At 43.8% G+C, this 19,912-nt stretch overlaps 1 protein-coding gene across 6 annotated transcripts in view; it reads left to right on the forward strand.

The window, feature by feature from the left end:
- Positions 1-19,912, forward strand: part of SLC6A9 (solute carrier family 6 member 9) — a 164,810-nt gene that overhangs the window by 20,162 nt on the left and 124,736 nt on the right. For 5 of the 6 annotated variants that reach the window (XM_088460671.1, XM_088460670.1, XM_088460669.1 and 2 more), the window contains exon 2: positions 12,062-12,196. In XM_088460671.1, coding sequence (XP_088316797.1) covers positions 12,167-12,196 — 30 coding nt within the window. In that variant the 5' untranslated portion in view covers positions 12,062-12,166. Of the gene's footprint in view, positions 1-10,688; positions 10,710-12,061; positions 12,197-19,912 lie in introns of those variants that run through there. The other variant, XM_088460674.1, reaches the window with a different exon arrangement.

Genomic DNA, 19,912 nt, shown 5'->3' on the forward strand with positions numbered 1-19,912 from the left:
TGTATAAGGTGTATAAGAAACATAAATTAATTACATGTATGTACACAAACTTTGTTTGAGCCACAAAATTATTAAAACTATTGTATAAAATTATCTGCAGGCTGTATGTATACTGTAAGGTGTATATAAATCATAAATGCTTTTTGTGTTTAGATTTGGGTCCCATTCCCAAGATATCTCATTATGGTTTGCAATTATACCAAAATACGGAATATTCCAATATCCAAAATACCCCTGGTCCCAAGCATTTTGGATATGGGAGACTCAACCTGTGTGTGTGCTGCTGGGAAATATAATCAGTGGTGATGGGTGAGGCAGCTGAGCTATATCCCGCAATAAAGACTGCTCCATCTGTAAATAGAGGGAAATTAACTAGTATAGAAATTTCAAGACAAACCTAATATTTCATTTAGTGAGGTTAGTACCTCCTGCTGTGTGCCTTAGTGCGGTGGCCGTTTGTATTGTATCTCTTCTGCAGAGAGTGAAAATGAGAATGTTATTTAGGAACGCAGCTGTAATTAATGCACCGTGTCCTATTTAGTTGTGTGGAGCCCCAACCTGCTTCTTGCCCCGTTGGGTGGTTTCGGGGTACAGCATCGGCACCGATTGTAACCAGAATATTTCAGTTACAGCATAAAATGTGACTTTGATGGAATTGCCTGTATGTTGTGTTTCTTGCTTAGTTTGTTCATGGTTTTTCTCTAATGCTTTTGTAAGTTGTGTTTCTGAATTGTACGACATTGTCACTGATTCCAATATTCGCGTTTCTCAGTATCCATCGTACGCATTTATACAGTTATAATCACTTAGCTTTTACTACATGGAGCATTATCTCTTTGTCTTCATTAATGTTTCATTTTTTTTTTGCACAGTACATTGTATATAAAATATGGGTGAGCGAATCCTGTTATACTTACCAACATTAATTAGATGCATATGTCATTTTACTGCTATACAATCATGATATTTGATCATGTTACATTTGTTTCATGAGCCCATGCAGGCGAATCCATCGTCTCACACACAGAGCATTATGGATGAAATATTGTCTAAAATGAAAGCTAATTGGATGTTGCAGTGTATGTCAGCTGCTTGGTTTTCATTATATTCTGTACAAAGTTCTGATATATGGTTTAGTCTCTGCAGCCTGTGGAGAGATTTAAGTCACTGTTTTCCAAATAGGGCTAAATTGCTGTTACTGACAGTATAGTGTTTATCAGGGTGTAAGTCATCTACTTGGTCTCAGCAGCAAGGCAACTTTTTTTATACATTTCATCATTTAGGGTGTGCGGAACATATCCCAGTCTCTGTATCAATGTGTGGTTCCTTGCAGTCCATCTGCTCATGGTGCCTTTAATTATAGCCGTATAATTCACATTATATGTGCGCAACAGACATAGGACCTCATTCAGAGTCGGTCGAAGCGGCCGCACGGTCGTACGCCACCGATGTTCGCTATACTGCGCATGCGTAAAGTTCGCAATGCGCGTGCGCAAACTAGCCGCTACGATCAAGAAGTTTCTCTCTCCTTGAGCACAGCCAGGTCGGTAGTTTGAGTGACAGATTGAGGCGTTTGTGGGTGGTAAAAGTGGAAGGTGCTTGAAAACGGGGGAGTGGAGATCCGGACGCAGGCGTGCCTAATTATGCGAACGGCATTTTATGGGAGTGCATACGATTTATGGGAGAGCATAATTAACAAAGTAGCGTCATGGCACATGTGACATGGGAGGTTTTTACACTGACATGATCGTAGAGCTTAAGAGAGGGTATGGTCAACCTTAAGCTCTTCGACCAGTTCCGATGGTTCTCGATGGTCTCGATTAATCCTTATATGCCCGGAGATGACGTGTAATGCGTACGAGAAGGGGGCGTATTTTTTTATATTCCGGCAGCTTCCTCCCCTTGGTCGGCCAGCTACCGATCCGAATTTAGGGACGCAACTTGCGAGGGAATCATTTACATATCTGGCCCCTCTTCCCGTACGACCGTGCGGCCGCTTCGACCGACTCTGAATGAGGTCCATAGAGAGGTGAGTACCAGCATACATAAATAAAGGCAGTGTATGTATGTACCCACCCGCATTGGGACACCCATGATTTCATTCACAAATGTAAGATATATATATATATATACTGCATAAATACACACTATAGATGTTTACTATACATATGTTTACATTGCATTTAGTATAGTTCTAGTGTTTTGTAGTTTACATACAAATCATTAGCCTGTGCCTATGTTTCATAGCTTTCTTTATATTGAGAGATACATTGACAGACAATATTGTCATGTTCCCAGAGTCTTTCAAGGCGGAATTCCCAGGCAGTGTGGAGTCTCACAGGCAGTAATGTAAATCAGTGTTGGCTAGCATATAAGCATGGTCTAACAGAATGTCTATCTGTAATTACACACAATACCACTTACTCTTATTTTATGTGCAGATTGTCATTAATTAAACAGCTGGTGATTCATTACGTACAGAGCAGCCCTTTTCATTTCTACTGTTAATTGTTTGGTTACTGTGTAACAGAATGTCATTGTGATACTGGTATTATTGGAGGGACATTTCAGAAACACTGTTTATTTGCTGTTTGATGTCATGTTGTTGTGATTGATTAATAAGTAATGATTGCGTTTTTATAAATTTACTGGTGGAGAGTTGTGTAAGTGAAATAAGGAAAACCGGTTCAGTTCTACAATTGTTACACTCAAGTTTTCCAGATAATTTACTTCAGTGGTTCTCACATTCGGTCGTCAGGACCCCACACTGTTCACTTTTTGCAGGTCACCCAGCAGGTGCACAGGTGTACTCTTTAGTCACTGACACGTTTTAAAAGTTCCACAGGTGCAGCTAACAGTTTCACTAGTAATTATGTGAGGAGACCTGCAAAACATGCACTGTTTGGGGTCCTGAGGACCGAGTTTGAGAACCTGTGCTTTACTTAATTTCTCTTGACTGACTATTACTCCTACAACTATATATATAATATATTTCAGTATGGATTTAGATACAGAAATATAGTTTTATGTATGATATAACATTATTAACATTCATTGAGTAGGGAAAATAAAATGTATAGGTCCCTATGATACATTTGATATTGATATATATTGAAACGCTTTCCAGTGGATGGCCAGCTTTAGGCTGGGCATACACTATACAATTATCTGTCAGATATCTGTCCAGTCTGGCTGGTTGGAATGAAAACCTGGTAATGTATGGGAGCAAATGACAATAGAAATTTGCTCCCAAACACTAGAAACCGGACCAGATTTTCCTTCCCACCAGACAGATTTGACAGATATCTGACAGATAATTGTAGTGTGTATGCCCAGCATAAACAAATCCAGTAATATTAGTGAAACAACCCTCCCAAAAATAATACTATGATACCCACTACCCTAAATGAACTGTTATATATCTGTGATTAGGCCTGTTCACATCTATGTGCTGGGAAAAGTGTAAGAGCTCCTAATACTGACAGATTCTGTAGATTCTGGTTTTCTTCTGCGAGCATTTGGTTTGTAGCTAAGACCATTGACGACTAGCCGTTCCTTTATAAGGTTCTTCCTGTGCTGTCTTTTTCTTTTTCTGTTTTGAGACCTACATTTAATAATGTAATATGATAACATAATACTCTATAAGTATGAATCGCCCATTAGGTCGAAGACTTTGGGTCATATTTATCAAATAGCGTTCATTCTAGCACCCTGCACCTGTCGCAACCTGTGCAGTTCCTCTTTCCTGCCTGGAGTGTCACTCTCTGCACTGGTGGTTCTAGCACACTCTGGTCTGTATCTCAGCAGTTTGTTGTATCAGCTGAGTGTGCTAGAAGCACCAGAGTAGAGCAACACCCCAGACAGGAAAGAGGAACACGAGTGGTGACAGGTGCAGGGTGCTAGAATAACCACCATCAAAGTAATTCTGTTTTTAAAACTGTGGATATGGCTGTTTCCATATGTTTAAGGAGAGATTAGTATCACCACTGTGGGCCATATCCAATTAGCCCCGAACACTGTTCGGGCACTAATTGATCCCCGCAATCGGCGAAAAACGGGGATTTTTCACAGATAATCCCCGATTTTCAACGATATTTTTTTTCTCCCCATCCTATTAATTTGGACAAATTAATAGGATAGTTCGCCCATTAACACATAGGAGCCTCGATAAGCTCGCGGCCCTATGTGTTCTCGCCTTTTTTGGGGCGAAAAAAACGGCATTTATCGTGGATTATTGTTCGGGACACATCAGGTCCCGAGAAAACCCCCCGATAAGTGCCGTCGTCAGGCCGACTACGGGGCTAATTGGATAGCCCCGAGCGAGCTAACCAGCCGCGGTAAATTACTGCGGCTAATTGGATATGGCCCTATGTAAGTAAACTAAACAGCAGGGGATGTTGGAGATATTGCTGATCATGCCAGTTACTGTGCTGTCAGTACTCGGCTCCCAGCCTGATAGATGTCACTGTAGATTACCTGTTTGTTGTGAAATAAGTGTTTTCCATTTTTAGGCTCCAGGCGTAGGTGTGCAGTGCCCCAGTGTGTGATTTCTTAGTAAAGCACCAATCTTCTTTTTGCAATTTTGGTAGGAAGTGCTCCCTGGGCACTGCCACCCCCAGCATCACCCGCATAAGACACTGCCTGTTGGTCACCTTCATGACACAATAGACGGAACATGCAGATCTGTCCGTAGTGATTGAAAAGCTCAGATTCCAATAAAAGCTGGAGATTTTGTGCCGGCAGCAGGAAATATACTGGCTGCCATGGTAACACAGCACTCTGCAAACTCTCATTTTGTTCCAAAAACTGCAAAACTGTGTCTCATATTTATTGCTTAACTGCAGACTATGATTACGAAGAGCTGCGACATGGACACGTGCCTGGATCCTACAGGTATTAAAATGATCATTTCTTCTCAGAACCACCACTGGTAGCAGTGTGAATATTGAATGTGGTAGTGTCTATCTGTGATGTAACATGTACAAATGTATCATTGGCTTAGTGAGAGAATTAGAGGACGGTTGACACTAGGAAATACTTCAATTGTTGTCAGGTGACTATTCTGTCATCCCATTGTAATTAATCTACACGTTTGCTCGTCACATCAGAGTGTAAACTCCTTAGAGATAAAAAGTTCAACCCAATCTTCTCCGAGGATCCTAGTCATTACTGGAGCAAAGCTTCATTGTTTTTTGTGAACTGGGGAGAATCGTAAAGGAGATTACTAACTGGTAACATTCGCTAAAGTGCAAAGCACAGTTCTTTTACTGCTTGGACACATCGGCCTTTTCATCCTCTCAATGCATTTATTTTTCCACACTAGCGGCATTGCCCCCTGATACTATGTCTGCACCTAGACTTGTGGGATTGCACGTCTGAATGAGAATGCAGGTGTGACTGGATGGACTTTCTGCGCTGGGCAGTACAGATTGCGGGGGCAGAGCTTAGAGATACTGGGCTCAAACTCAGAAAGAGAAAAAAGATGAGCATTTTTGATTATCTAGTAGTCACAGGATACAAGCAGATGCAGGCATCCTGGAAACAGGGAGATCTTTGTTTGCTGCAGTAAAATGTTTATTCCTTGTTGAAGGTACTAGGAATCGCACAGCATACAGATGTTAGAAGTTCAGATGATACACAAATTTTTGCTTTTGCTTTTATACAATTCTGAATCAGAGTTCAGCAGGAATCAGCCCCTGGCCCTGTAACCAATCCAGGAGAAAGTTTACACATTTTCACATTGTTCCCAGTGCACAGAGGGTCTCATTCAGACCCGCTCGCGAGCGCTGTACGCTCGCAAGCGGGTCGATGGTGCCCAAGTGCGCATGACGGAGGGAGCTCCGTCGTGCGCATGCGCGAGACCCGGCGAGCGACGGGGAAGCCGTCGCTCCAGGTCTCGCACCAAAGGGGGCGTGCTGTCGATGCTGAGTGACAGCACGCCCCCTTTGGTGGGCGCGCCTGCCCAGACGGAGGCGTTCCCATGGGAACGCCTACCGTCTGGGTCCGGCCTCACTGACATCACTAGTGATATCAGTGGGAGTGATTTTGGCTCTGATAGAGCCAAAATCACTCCAGGGCTTGCGGCAACGAGACCCTACCACAAGGGTCTCGTCGCAAGCCCGATGGTCGCGATGGTCTTGACCATCGCGACCATCATCATGGACGCTCGCATAAGCTGTAGGTGGTAACCCACAGCTATGCGAGCGTCCAAAAGGCTGATTTGCAATTAAAAAAAACACGCCCTGATTCAGAGCGGGCGCTCGTTCAGATGCAGGAGCCTTCAGGGCTCTAGTGTAGCAATCAGCTGGCTGCAATTGCCATCCTCTGCCTCCTGAGTTCATTCAAACTCAGGAGGCTGCAAGGGAAGACCTTTCAGTAGAACACTTTGGGGTTACATTGGGGCACAGAAGGTACATGGTTTTATTCAATAGAAATATATACATATACTTACATTTATAAAAACATAAGCTTTACTTGCACTGAATTCCAATTCCAAACGCATTGCTTTTTCTGAGATAATTTGTGTGATTTTTTTTTTTTGCGCACAAACAGCCCATACACAGGCATATCTGATCTGCTGTGAGCACAGCAGATGGCCGCAGGAACGTGCAGTGAGGTCAACGGATGGGAAGGCACTGGCTAGTATCAAAGCCAGATTTACACACCCATATATGAACCTGCACCACTTGCACAGATCTCCCCCCACACAGATTCTCTGTAGCACAGATCCCCCTCACACATATCTCCTATTAGTACAGAATATCCCCCCTAGCACACAAAATTTCCCCCTCTCTCACACAGATCTCCCCCAAGCAGCGGACCCTCCTCACCTTTTTCTCCTTTGTGTGTTTCTTCTGTTTGCATATTTCAATTTCCTTCCATCCTTCGTGCTGCCGCTGAGCTCCGATGCCGGAGTACTTCCTGGACTGGTCACCTGATCGTCAGAGGTGTCCAATCAGAGATCTTGTTCTCTGTGTTTTATTGGCTGCTTCGTGGCCCAGCCCCCAACTCAAGGCAGTGTCTTAGGTGTCAGAGGTGAGGCTGAGCTGTTACTGCCTCATCTGTTGTCTCTCCCTGTATTTCCATGGAGTGCTGTACTTTTGGTGAGTTTTGCCTATAAAGATTATCAGAATAATACAAAGAAGATATTTTATAAGTTATAAAAATCTCCTTTGTATTATTCTAATAATGTTTATAGTCAAAACTCTGCAGTCTGACAGGCAGTATGACAGGGGAGGCTCTGCCTACCTTGACTACATATCCCTGGATGGCCGATATATCTGAAAAATGTAACTGTCATCTGCTGGTGAGTAACGGCGACCCGCCGATCACCGTACACATGCTGCAGGGACATGGCAGTGATTGACCGCTCAACTGGGTGGGCAAATTTAAATACCCGCCCAGTTCAGCTGTTAAGCCCGGCACATCAGGCAGATGATTCTGTACCTAGTATGTGCTTCTGGTACAATAAGATTAATTTACAATTATGCCATATGTGAATGTCACTCTTCAGTGTGTTACAGAAGCAAAAAGTTGAGAACCACTGCCCTACAGGTTAATGGAGGAGACTGGGCTCTGATCATTATCCCTATAGATTGTAAGCTTACTACTTGGGGCCATAATCAATTAGTTTCGTACTCGCAATACTTTTTCGCATGCCGGACTTTTCGCCTACATCGCGTATTTTAGCTGCGGAAAGTTATCGAGCGCACCCCCGCTATTCACCGTATTCAGAAAATGGCTGCAAGCATATTAAAAAGTTGCTAAAGTGAAGTTATAAGAAACTTAAAAAACACACCTGACTACACCTGCAATCAAAAAAGCTACTCATTCATACTTGCAGACCCCCTAAAGTCTATTTTGCACTTATTCACCCCCATTTTCAAAGTGCTTTTTTGGGGTGTTGCTCACTTTTTTTAGTTTTTTTTTAACGCAGTGGGTTTTTTTTTTCGACACCTATTCATAGGTGAATCTTTTTCGCCTATTACATTGCATTGTGTTTTGGCGTACGCGAAAAGAGTTTGCAATTGAATACGGAGATAAGCTTCCGCCTGGCGAAAAGTTGCAGTCGGCGATACATTTTCGCCGATTCTGAGTTTTCGCACCTAATTGAATACGGGCCTCGGTCTGTTGATATACAGTCTTGTTTTATTACTGTGGGCCTTTCTCAGCAAGGATCACTGATGCGATCGCGGCAGCAAGCGCGTACGCAGTTCTGCTGCAAAATTATGCAAATGAATGTGATCGCAGTGCCGCTGCAGCACAACATAAAGACGCCCTCTTCCCTTTACTGACATCCGTAATACCTGGCAAGTCTGCGAAAACATCGGTACCATCGAGGACCATCGGAGCCTCACCCACAATTAAGGTAGGTCAGACCTTACTCAAAAACTGCTAAACTTCCTGTCTGTATCTAGAGCTCAGGCTGCGTACGCCGTCACAGGGGCTTAATTATGCATGCCGCTGTAATGGCGTTCAAATGCACCGACAAGCCTGCTTTCGCTCGACCACCCACAAACGGTACTTCCTGTCAATCACTCAGCGATGGGTCTGCGTACACAATGCAATCTCGTTCCCGATCGCAGTGGCTAGTTTACGCACAGTGATGCATACGCAGATCGCGAAAATCGTCCGACTGCGTGCATCTTAGCACTTGCAATCCTTGCTGAATCAGGCCCTGTGTTTGCTCCAATTGTAAAGCACTATGGAGTAGATTGACACTACATAAATGGAATCGGCATGAAATACCGGAGCCACATGGCCAGCGGTTCGATTCCCGACAGCCCGACACTGGAACAGATCCCGGCAGCGTGAGCCTGACAGCGCTGGAAATCCCGATCGTTGTAAGGCAAGTATAGACTAACCCTAACCCTCCTTAGGGGTGCCTAACCCTAACCTCCCCCCCATGTGCCTAACTCTAATCCCCCCTGTAAGTGCCTAACCCTATGTCCCCCCCGGGGGTGCCTAACTCTAATCCCCCCTCCCACTAGCCTAACCCTCCCGGGGGGGTGGCTAACCCTAAGTCCCCCCCCGGGTGCCCTAAACCTAACCCTCAAACCCCCCCCCCCCACGCGGCTGTCCGCTCGCGTTGTCCAGCATCCCTTCGATCGGGATGCCGGGCGCCGGTCTCCCGGCGTCCGTGAAATGAGCGCCGTCTACATCTAGACGCCGTGCATTTCACCCTCGCCGGGATATGACAGTCCGGAAGACGGCTGTCGGTATAATGTCAGCCGGCTTCCCGATTGCATCCCACATAAATAAATGTTAATGATAATTAGACTTCTTACGATTTACGAGGAGAAGTTATCCAGGTAACCGAGCTGCTAATGTAACCAGAACGGCCTGTGCTGTGTGTCCTGCATGTTACAAGTAGGCCGATAAACATGATTGATTTTAATGTTCTGGTATCTCATAGTGCATGTGTTTTTTTTCCCAGAACATTTGCTTAATTTACTTTAGTGATATGGACACATAACAGTCAATATTCCACTTGCTACATATTATGTAATATTTACGCCTCCCTCCCACCTTTTGGCTTGTAACAGATGGTGGGATGGTGACATTGCGAAGAGAAGCCACCAAGAAGCAGCCAAGACCCGACAATGCACCCAGTAAGCCAGACTAGGTAGATATGGGGGAAGTACTGTGTACATGGGCAGTCAAGTGACTGAAAGTACAGATGGGTCCACATACATCTAGCCTCCTGGCGCGTTAAACAGCCCTTCTAGTCGCGCCATGCCGTGGCATGACTCAGTAGCGCTGAGCGTCTTTTCATCCATCTTTTTACGGTAATTCATGAGCACCCAATGTAGCAATTTAGTTGTTTTGGACACCCATTAATTATCACGCTTGTCGCGCCCAATTAGACAGGGTTTAGTCGTGTATAGTGGCTAAACCCGTTTAAAGTCCTGGTTAGGGCACCCAAACTACAGGCTTTTCACACATTTCTGCTCACCTCCTCAGGAGGGGGCGAGCAGAAATGCTGACGCCGGCGGCATTTTGCGTCCGAAGGAGCAACAATTGAATTGCTCCATAAAGCGCCCGGCACTGACAGCCACCAGCGTTGACAATTGAATCACCCCTTTAGAGCCCTAATGCTAAACGTAAGCCTAACTGCAGCCTAAGGGGAGTATTCATGAAAGCTTGTAGAGTGATAAAGTGGAGAGAGAGAAAGTACCAACCAATCAGCTCCTAACTGTCACGTTACAGCCTGTGTTTGAAAAATGACAGTTAGGAACCAATTTATTGGTGCTTTATCTTTCACAATTTTATCTCTCTCCAAGCTTTCATGTGTCCACTCCCCCCCGCCTTAACCTGTAATTTCGACATTCCCACTGTCGACGTGTACAAAACACCCATGTGGACATTCAGAGCATGTCGACATAATGACTAAATTCATTTTTGAACTTTTGTATTTAGAGGTCAGAATCTTTTTTTTAAAACTTAATTTTTGTTATGTTGAATTGTGTACTGATCATACATGTTGTGGGGGTTGCTCATACATGATATTAACGTGCTCAAGTGAGTCCAGACATTTTTAATTAAGAGAAAATCATTTTTCTTTTTCTAGTGAGGATTTTGTGAAAAGATTAATTTGCTCTAAAAGTAAACGAGGCAAATGCAACGTGTGTGTAACAGTCTTGTAATTGTCGGGGTCAGCTGATGGCCAGAATTTCTGCCAGCGAAATATTAATATCTCTACACAAGTGGTGAGCTGACTATATGGTGGGAAGGTTGAGTACAACGCATGCTGCTAGCTCTTAATGCTGTTTTTTTTTTTTTTTTTTAAATATCTATTATATCCAAAATTCAGTAGATTACATACATACAAAAAAAATTTTACAACAGATGTATATCTTGCATCATAAAAAACAAAACAAAACATATACATGCAGTAAAAAACATACATTTTGTGGAATGTTGAGTTTCTGAATTTTGTCTTTTTTACTTTTTATGGGGAGAGGGAAAGAGTCTAAAACATACCCCCCAAAAAGATATATATATATATATAGACCTTAATGCTGTTTAAATACTAATAATCGATTGGAATATATGTCATCTGTCAAAATTAATGTGGATGTCTATTAAAGCGACATAACACCGAAGCTTCTAAATTCAAAGTGGATATATATATATTTTTTTGTTCTCAGAACTTTATATAAATTTTTTATACTGGCCATAATAGGTAGTTTCTTATTAATATATGTATATTTTATTGTTGTATTTTTATTAAAATGAGGATATAATGTATCTTTAATAGCGCTCCCTATGTGCTTTTGATGGGAGCTGCAGGGTATGACCAGCACCTGTGTTTTATATATATATACATATATATATATATTTATATATATATACTCTTTATTTCATTTTTGCGCCTGATTTTGATATTCTATGATTTAATAGTATTTTTTATTTTTAAGGAATTATTTAATTTTGCCAAAAAGGCAGACAGACGTAGAGGGTCAAAATATATTTACCTCCATTCTCAAATAATAATAATTATTGTCCTTAAGAGAGTAGCAGGGGAGTAACTATTTACGTTTTCATCTCTTGATTGCACCCTGTATAGATCGGGTCATTCATGCCTCTTATGGGGCCCATCCATCAGCGATGTATTGCCGCGATCCCGCGATGCTGCAACCTGGCATCGCGGGATCACAGAAATCCACATGTTGGATTTTCCAGGATTTGATGATCGCGATCGTCACATCGGGGACATGTAACATGTAATATTTCAGCGATCCTGCGACGGATCGCTGAATATCGATGTTGGTCGGCCGGCGTTTCCACCCGGCAGATCAGCATTTCCGATCGCGCCGCAGGATCGCGGAAAAACCTGTCAGATGTATGGGCACCTTTAGATGTTACAACTGGAATTCATTGTGGTATCCACTATCTAATAGGTTACTGTTCAGGATTGCAAAACAACTGCATCAGAGTAGATAACCTTTTATTTACATTTCACTATTGATTTGTTGCGCTCATTTCCCTCTGATGCTGGGGTACAAGTTGTACTTTCCTGTATAAAATCCTTATTTGTTTTTCTTTTCTCTCTATACAGCTCAGAGAATTACGGGATCAGACAAAATAATTGCAGCACCCTCTGCCAGCTCCATTTCACAGAAGTGACTAGTCACTTGTCAGAAATCTCCCTACCACGAGGAAAATGGCTGAGAAATGTGGGGACAGCATGCTGGTAAGAGTGACTTTGATTCTCTTTCCTAATGGTCATATTGCTAATGGTGCATCTTCTGTAGCTGATGGGTGTAGAAGCTGTTCCATCAGCAGCCAATGGTATAGGAGCTGTCTAGCAGTAGCTGTTGGTGTAGGAGCCTTCTAGTAGTAGCTGATGAGTGTAGGAGCTGTCTAGTAGTAGCTGATGAGTGTAGGAGCTGTCTAGTAGTAGCTGATGAATGTAGGAGCCTTCTAACAGCAGTTGATGAGTGTAGGAGCCTTCTGATATTGTAGGAGCTTCTAGCAGTAGATTATGGGTGCAGGAGGCTCCTAGCAGTAGCTGATGGGTGTAGGAGCTGTCTACCAGCAACCAATGGATATAGGAGCTGTCTAGTAGTAGCTGTTGGTGTAGGAGCCTTCTAGTAGTAGCAGATTGGTGTAGGAACTGTCTAGCAGCAGCTGATGGGCATAGGAGCTGTTTAGCAATAGCTAAAGGTCAGGAAGAGGACCTGGACAATAAACTATTGCAGGACATCACTAAAATGGCATTAAAAGGAGAGGTTATAATCATGGGAGATTTTATTCTACCCGATATAAACTGGGAGGTGTGTGTGGCAAGTTCCACTAGAAGTAGGGACATCCTGAATTCATTGCAAGGAGCCTCCCTCCAGCAATTGGTGAGGGAGCCCACTCGGAAAGACGCAATATTAGACTTAATACTTACAAATGGAGACAGAATATCTGATGTAAAAGTTAATGAAAACCTGGCATCCAGTGATCATCAAGCAGTATGGTTCAGAATAAAGACAGATACTGACTCACCCCATACAGAAACAAAGGTGTTAGATTTTAGGAAGGCTGATTTTGCAGGGATGGGAAGATGTGTAAGCGAATCTTTGGCAGAGTGGAGGAACCTGAAAGGAGTGCAGGAGAGGTGGGACAATTTAAAAAGTGCAATATTAAAGGCAACAGACCTTTTGTATCAAAAGGGTTAGGAAAACCACAAGGAAAAGGAAGCCAGTGTGGTTTGGGAAAGAGGTAACCAGTATTGTGAAAGCAAAAAAGATGGCCTTTAGGAAATACAAGCAAACACAAAATAATGAAGACAAAGAGGAGTATCTTGTAAAGCAGAAGGAGGCTAAGAAAGTAATCAGATGTGCAAAGGCAAAAGCTGAGGAGAAAATGGCACAGTCAGTGGGTAAAGGGGGCAAAACTTTTTTTAAGTATATAAGCGAAAGGAGAAAAACAAAAGGTGGAATAAAAAGACTAAAGATAGAAAGAGGGAGTCTTGTTGAGGGAGACAATGTAATAGCTGATCATCTTAATAATAATTATTGTTCAGTATTCACTATTGAAAGAGAGGGAAAGTGGCCACAGTTAAGTTGCAGGTGTAATCAGAAAAATTAGGTAGGAACAAGCACATTTACAGAGGAGAAGATCCTATCAACTCTCAAAACTGACAGTGGTTAAATCAATGGGGCCAGATGGGATACATCAAAGGATACTAAAATAGCTTAAAGGGGTGTTGGTAACACCATTAACAGAATTGATTCCACTGCACAAAAGTGGAATCAAGGAAGAGGCAAGCAACTACCGACCAGTGAGCCTGACATCAGTAGTAGGGAAATTGATGGAAACACTCTTAAAAGAAAGAGTAGTAGATTATCTCAAATCCAGCAATTTGCAGTATCCCAAACAGCATGGATTTACTGGAGGGAGATCATTTACTTTTTTAACTGAGTGACTAAGGAAATAGATAAGGGGGGGGCATAGATATAGCTTATCTAGACTTTAGTAAGGCTTTTGACACTGTTACACATCGCAGACTGTTAAATAAACTGGAAAGCATGGGATTGGATACAAAGATAGTTGAATGGATAAGATCATGGCTGCAGGATAGGAAACGGAGAGTTGTAGTAAATGGAGAGCAGTCTCAAGAGGGAAATGTTACCAGTGGAGTACCTCAGGGATCTGTACTTGGACCAGTGCTTTTTAATATCTTTATTTGTGACATTGCAAATGGTATTGAAGGGAAACTATGCCTTTTTGCAGATGACACAAAGGTATGCAACAGGGTAGACACACCAGGAGGGGTAAAACAAATGATTGATGATCTAGGTAGACTAGAGGAATGGTCAAGAACGTGGCAACTACAGTTTAATGCCAAAAAATGCAAGATCATGCACTTTGGTCTCAAAAATCCAAAGGCTAAATATAGTATTAATGGCACTATACTGGAAACTACTGAAGAGGAAAGGGATCTAGGAGTCACTATTTCAGGTGACTTAAAGGCAAGCAAACATTGTAACAAAGCAATGAGGAAGGCAAGTCAGATGCGTGGTTGCATAGGGAGAGGAATCAGTAGCAGAAAGAATGAAGTGATAATACCACTGTATAGGTCATTGGTACGTCCTCATCTCGAATACTGTATTCAGTTCTGGAGGCCATATCTCCAGAAGGATATTAATACATTAGAGACTGTACAAAGAAGGGCAACTAAAATGGTGCAAGGTCTATACCACAAAATGTACCAGGAAAGACTAAAAGATCTAAATATGTATAGTCTGGAGCAGAGAAGGGAAAGTGGGGACATGATAGAAACGTTCAAATATATAAAGGGTTTTAGAAAGGTAAAGGAAGGAGACATTCTTCAAAGAAAGAAGTATTAGAACAAGAGGACATGTTCTGAAACTGGAGGGTGGTAGGTTCAGGGGAAATTTGAGGAAAAATTACTTCACAGAAAGGGTAGTGGACAAGTGGAATAGCCCCCATCAGAGGTGGTAGAGGCTAATGGAGCGTACACACGGTCAGATTTGTCAGACTTGTCAGATTTGTCAGATGAACGATTGAACGATTAAACGATTTGAACGATTTGAACGATTTTACCAAAGTTTTGAACGATTTGAACGATTGAACGATTTTTGACTGCATTAAAATGAATGGAATCGTCCAAGTCTGACTGCAAACACATCAGATGTCAGATATCGTTATCTGACAAACGGGAACGCGCATCGTTGATCGTCCATCGTTCAGGCATGTCAGATATGAACGATTTTCCTTCAGATATGAACGACTGAACGATTTTTTAAATCGTTATCGTTCATATCTGAAGGAAAAATCTGATCGTGTGTATGCACCATTAGACAGTAGAGCAATTTAAACATGCATGAGATAGACATAAATAAGGTTTGAGGTAACAATATGTTTAAAAATGGGGCAGACTAGATGGGCCAAGTGGTTCTTATCTGTAATCAAATTCTATGTTTCTATGGTATACGAGTTGTCTTGCAGTAGCTGATGGGTGTAGGAGCCTTCCAGCAGTAGCTGATGGATATAGGAGCTGTCTAGCAATAACTGATGGGTGTAGGAGCATTCCAGCAGTAGCTGATATTTCAGGAGCCTTCTAGCAGTAGCTGATGGGTATAGGAGCTGTATGGTAGTAGCTGATATTGTAGGAGCCTTCTAGCAGTAGCTAATGGGTGTAGGAGCTTTTCCATTAGCAGCCAATGAGTATAGGAGCTGTCCAGCAGCTGCTAATGAATGTAGGAGCCTTTTAGTAGTAGCTGTTGGTGTAGGAGCTGTCTAGTAGTAGCTGATGGGTGTAGGAGCCTTCTAACTGCAGCTGATGAGTATAGGAGCTGTCCAGCAGCTGCTAATGAATGTAGGAGCCTCCGAGTTGTAGCTGTTGGTGTAGGAGCCTCCTAGTAGTAGCTGTTGGTGTAGGAGCCTCCTAGTAGTAGCTGTTGGTGTAGGATCCTTCTAGTAGTTGATGGGTGTAGGAGCCTTCCAGCAGTAGCTGATGGGTGTAGGAGCTGTCTAGCAGCAGCTGATGGGTATAGGAGCTGTCTAGCAGAAGCTGATGGATATAGGAGCTGTCTAGCAGAAGCTGATGCGTATACGAGCTGTCTAGCAGCAGCTGATGGGTATAGGAGCTGTCCAGCAGTAGCTGATGGGTATAGGAGCTGTCTAGCAGTAGCTGATGGGTAGAGGAGCTAGCAGTAGCTGATGGGTATAGGAGCTGTCTAGCAGTAGCTGATGGGTATAGGAGCTGTCTAGCAGTAGCTGATGGATATAGGAGCTGTCTAGCAGTAGCTGATGGGTATAGGAGCTGTCTAGCAGTAGCTGATGGGTATAGGAGTTCTATAGTAGTAGCTGATGGGAATAGGAGCTGTCTGGCAGTAGCTGATGGGTATAGGAGCTGTCTGGCAGTAGCTGATGGGTGTAGGAGCTGTCTAGCAGTAGCTGATGGGTATAGGAGTTCTCTAGCAGTAGCTGATGGGTATAGGAGTTGTCTAGCAGTAGCTGATGGGTGTAGGAGCTGTCTGGCAGTAGCTGATGGGTGTAGGAGCTGTCTAGCAGTAGCTGATGGGTGTAGGAGTTCTCTAGCAGTAGCTGATGGGTATAGGAGTTGTCTAGCAGTAGCTGATGGGTATAGGAGCTGTCTAGCAGCAGCTGATGGGTATAGGAGCTGTCTAGCAGTAGCTGATGGGTATAGGAGCTAGCAGTAGCTGATGGGTATAGGAGTTCTATAGTAGTAGCTGATGGGAATAGGAGCTGTCTGGCAGTAGCTGATGGGTATAGGAGCTGTCTGGCAGTAGCTGATGGGAATAGGAGCTGTCTAGCAGTAGCTGATGGGTGTAGGAGCTGTCTAGCAGTAACTGATGGGTATAGGTGTTCTCTAACAGTAGCTGATGGGTATAGGAGTTCTATAGCAGTAGCTGATGGATATAGGAGCTCTCTAGCAGTAGCTGATGGGTAGAGGAGCTAGCAGTAGCTGATGGGTATAGGAGCTGTCTAGCAGTAGCTGATGGGTATAGGAGCTGTCTAGCAGTAGCTGATGGGTATAGGAGCTAGCAGTAGCTGATGGGTATAGGAGTTCTATAGTAGTAGCTGATGGGAATAGGAGCTGTCTGGCAGTAGCTGATGGGTATAGGAGCTGTCTGGCAGTAGCTGATGGGAATAGGAGCTGTCTAGCAGTAGCTGATGGGTGTAGGAGCTGTCTAGCAGTAACTGATGGGTATAGGTGTTCTCTAACAGTAGCTGATGGGTATAGGAGTTCTATAGCAGTAGCTGATGGGTATAGGAGTTCTATAGTAGTAGCTGATGGGTATAGGAGCTGTCTGGCAGTAGCTGATGGGAATAGGAGCTGTCTAGCAGTAGCTGATGGGTGTAGGAGCTGTCTAGCAGTAACTGATGGGTATAGGTGTTCTCTAACAGTAGCTGATGGGTATAGGAGTTCTATAGCAGTAGCTGATGGGTATAGGAGCTCTCTAGCAGTAGCTGATGGGTAGAGGAGCTAGCAGTAGCTGATGGGTATAGGAGCTGTCTAGCAGTAGCTGATGGGTATAGGAGCTGTCTAGCAGTAGCTGATGGGTATAGGAGCTAGCAGTAGCTGATGGGTATAGGAGTTCTATAGTAGTAGCTGATGGGAATAGGAGCTGTCTGGCAGTAGCTGATGGGTATAGGAGCTGTCTGGCAGTAGCTGATGGGAATAGGAGCTGTCTAGCAGTAGCTGATGGGTGTAGGAGCTGTCTAGCAGTAACTGATGGGTATAGGTGTTCTCTAACAGTAGCTGATGGGTATAGGAGTTCTATAGCAGTAGCTGATGGGTATAGGAGTTCTATAGTAGTAGCTGATGGGAATAGGAGCTGTCTGGCAGTAGCTGATGGGTATAGGAGCTGTCTAGCAGTAGCTGATGGGTATAGGAGCTGTCTAGCAGTAGCTGATGGGTATAGGAGCTAGCAGTAGCTGATGGGTATAGGAGTTCTATAGTAGTAGCTGATGGGAATAGGAGCTGTCTGGCAGTAGCTGATGGGTATAGGAGCTGTCTGGCAGTAGCTGATGGGAATAGGAGCTGTCTAGCAGTAGCTGATGGGTGTAGGAGCTGTCTAGCAGTAACTGATGGGTATAGGTGTTCTCTAACAGTAGCTGATGGGTATAGGAGTTCTATAGCAGTAGCTGATGGGTATAGGAGTTCTATAGTAGTAGCTGATGGGAATAGGAGCTGTCTGGCAGTAGCTGATGGGTATAGGAGCTGTCTGGCAGTAGCTGATGGGAATAGGAGCTGTCTAGCAGTAGCTGATGGGTGTAGGAGCTGTCTAGCAGTAACTGATGGGTATAGGTGTTCTCTAACAGTAGCTGATGGGTATAGGAGTTCTATAGTAGTAGCTGATGGGAATAGGAGCTGTCTGGCAGTAGCTGATGGGAATAGGAGCTGTCTAGCAGTAGCTGATGGGTATAGGAGTTCTCTAGCAGTAGCTGATGGGTATAGGAGCTGTCTAGCAGTAGCTGATGGGTATAGGAGCTGTCTAGCAGTAACTGATGGGTATAGGAGCTGTCTAGCAGTAGCTGATGGGTATAGGAGCTGTCTAGCAGTAGCTGATGGGTATAGGTGTTCTCTAACAGTAGCTGATGGGTATAGGAGCTGTCTAGCAGTAGCTGATGGGTATAGGTGTTCTCTAACAGTAGCTGATGGGTATAGGAGCTGTCTAGCAGTAACTGATGGGTATAGGAGCTGTCTAGCAGTAGCTGATGGGTATAGGAGCTGTCTAGCAGTAACTGATGGGTATAGGAGCTGTCTAGCAGTAGCTGATGGGTATAGGAGCTGTCTAGCAGTAGCTGATGGGTATAGGAGTTCTCTAGCAGTAGCTGATGGGTATAGGAGCTGTCTAGCAGTAGCTGATGGGTATAGGAGCTGTCTAGCAGTAGCTGATGGGTATAGGTGTTCTCTAACAGTAGCTGATGGGTATAGGAGCTGTCTAGCAGTAGCTGATGGGTATAGGTGTTCTCTAACAGTAGCTGATGGGTATAGGAGCTGTCTAGCAGTAGCTGATGGGTATAGGTGTTCTCTAACAGTAGCTGATGGGTATAGGAGCTGTCTAGCAGTAACTGATGGGTATAGGAGCTGTCTAGCAGTAGCTGATGGGAATAGGAGCTGTCTAGCAGTAGCTGATGGGTATAGGTGTTCTCTAACAGTAGCTGATGGGTATAGGAGTTGTCCAGCAGTAGCTGATGGGTGTAGGAGCTGTCTGGCAGCAACTGATGGATATTGGAGCTGTCTAACAATAACTGATGGCTGTAGGAGCCTTTCAGCAGTAGCTGATGGATGTAGGAGCTGTGTAGCAGCAGCTGATGGGTGTAAGAGCCTTGTAGCAATAGATGGAGGGTGTAGCATGATCTTAAATTACTAACTGGGTTAAGTGATAATGAGAAAACTAGGAATTTTTCCGTCGGTTTCCAGCTGATCTTTATTTGGTCCGAGTATTCTCTCTCTTTTTCTCTCTCTCTCTTTTTCCTTCCAACTCTCTCTCCCACTTTCTCTCCTTTAACGCCTGTCATGAAAATTTGTATCATGAAGTGTGACGGGGCGATTCAATTGCTTTCATTGGTGGCTGGTAATGCCAGGCGTCCAACGGAACAATTCTGCTGGCCCCCTCCTGTGGAGGCGAACGGAAATGTGCAAAACATCCTGGCTTTTGGTGCAAACACGGGAGTGTGGGCGCCTTAACCAGGACTTTAGACGGGTTTAGCCGCTAAACGGTTCACCCCATCCACATATTATATTGAAGTTTAGTGGGAAGATGTATTCCAGCCAGACTCGCATCATTTGTAGGTCACTGGTGTTTCCTCTACCAGTATTATTATTCTCTGATTCCCAGTCCGCTGTCCAGGGAGCAAATTTACTACAAACTATAATTCGTCTCTGTATAATGGCCATGGTCATTATGCCGGCTATGGG

This window comes from Taudactylus pleione, unplaced genomic scaffold (genome assembly GCF_031769625.1).
Source record: "Taudactylus pleione unplaced genomic scaffold, aTauple2 ptg000969l, whole genome shotgun sequence".
Taxonomy (NCBI): domain Eukaryota; kingdom Metazoa; phylum Chordata; class Amphibia; order Anura; family Myobatrachidae; genus Taudactylus; species Taudactylus pleione.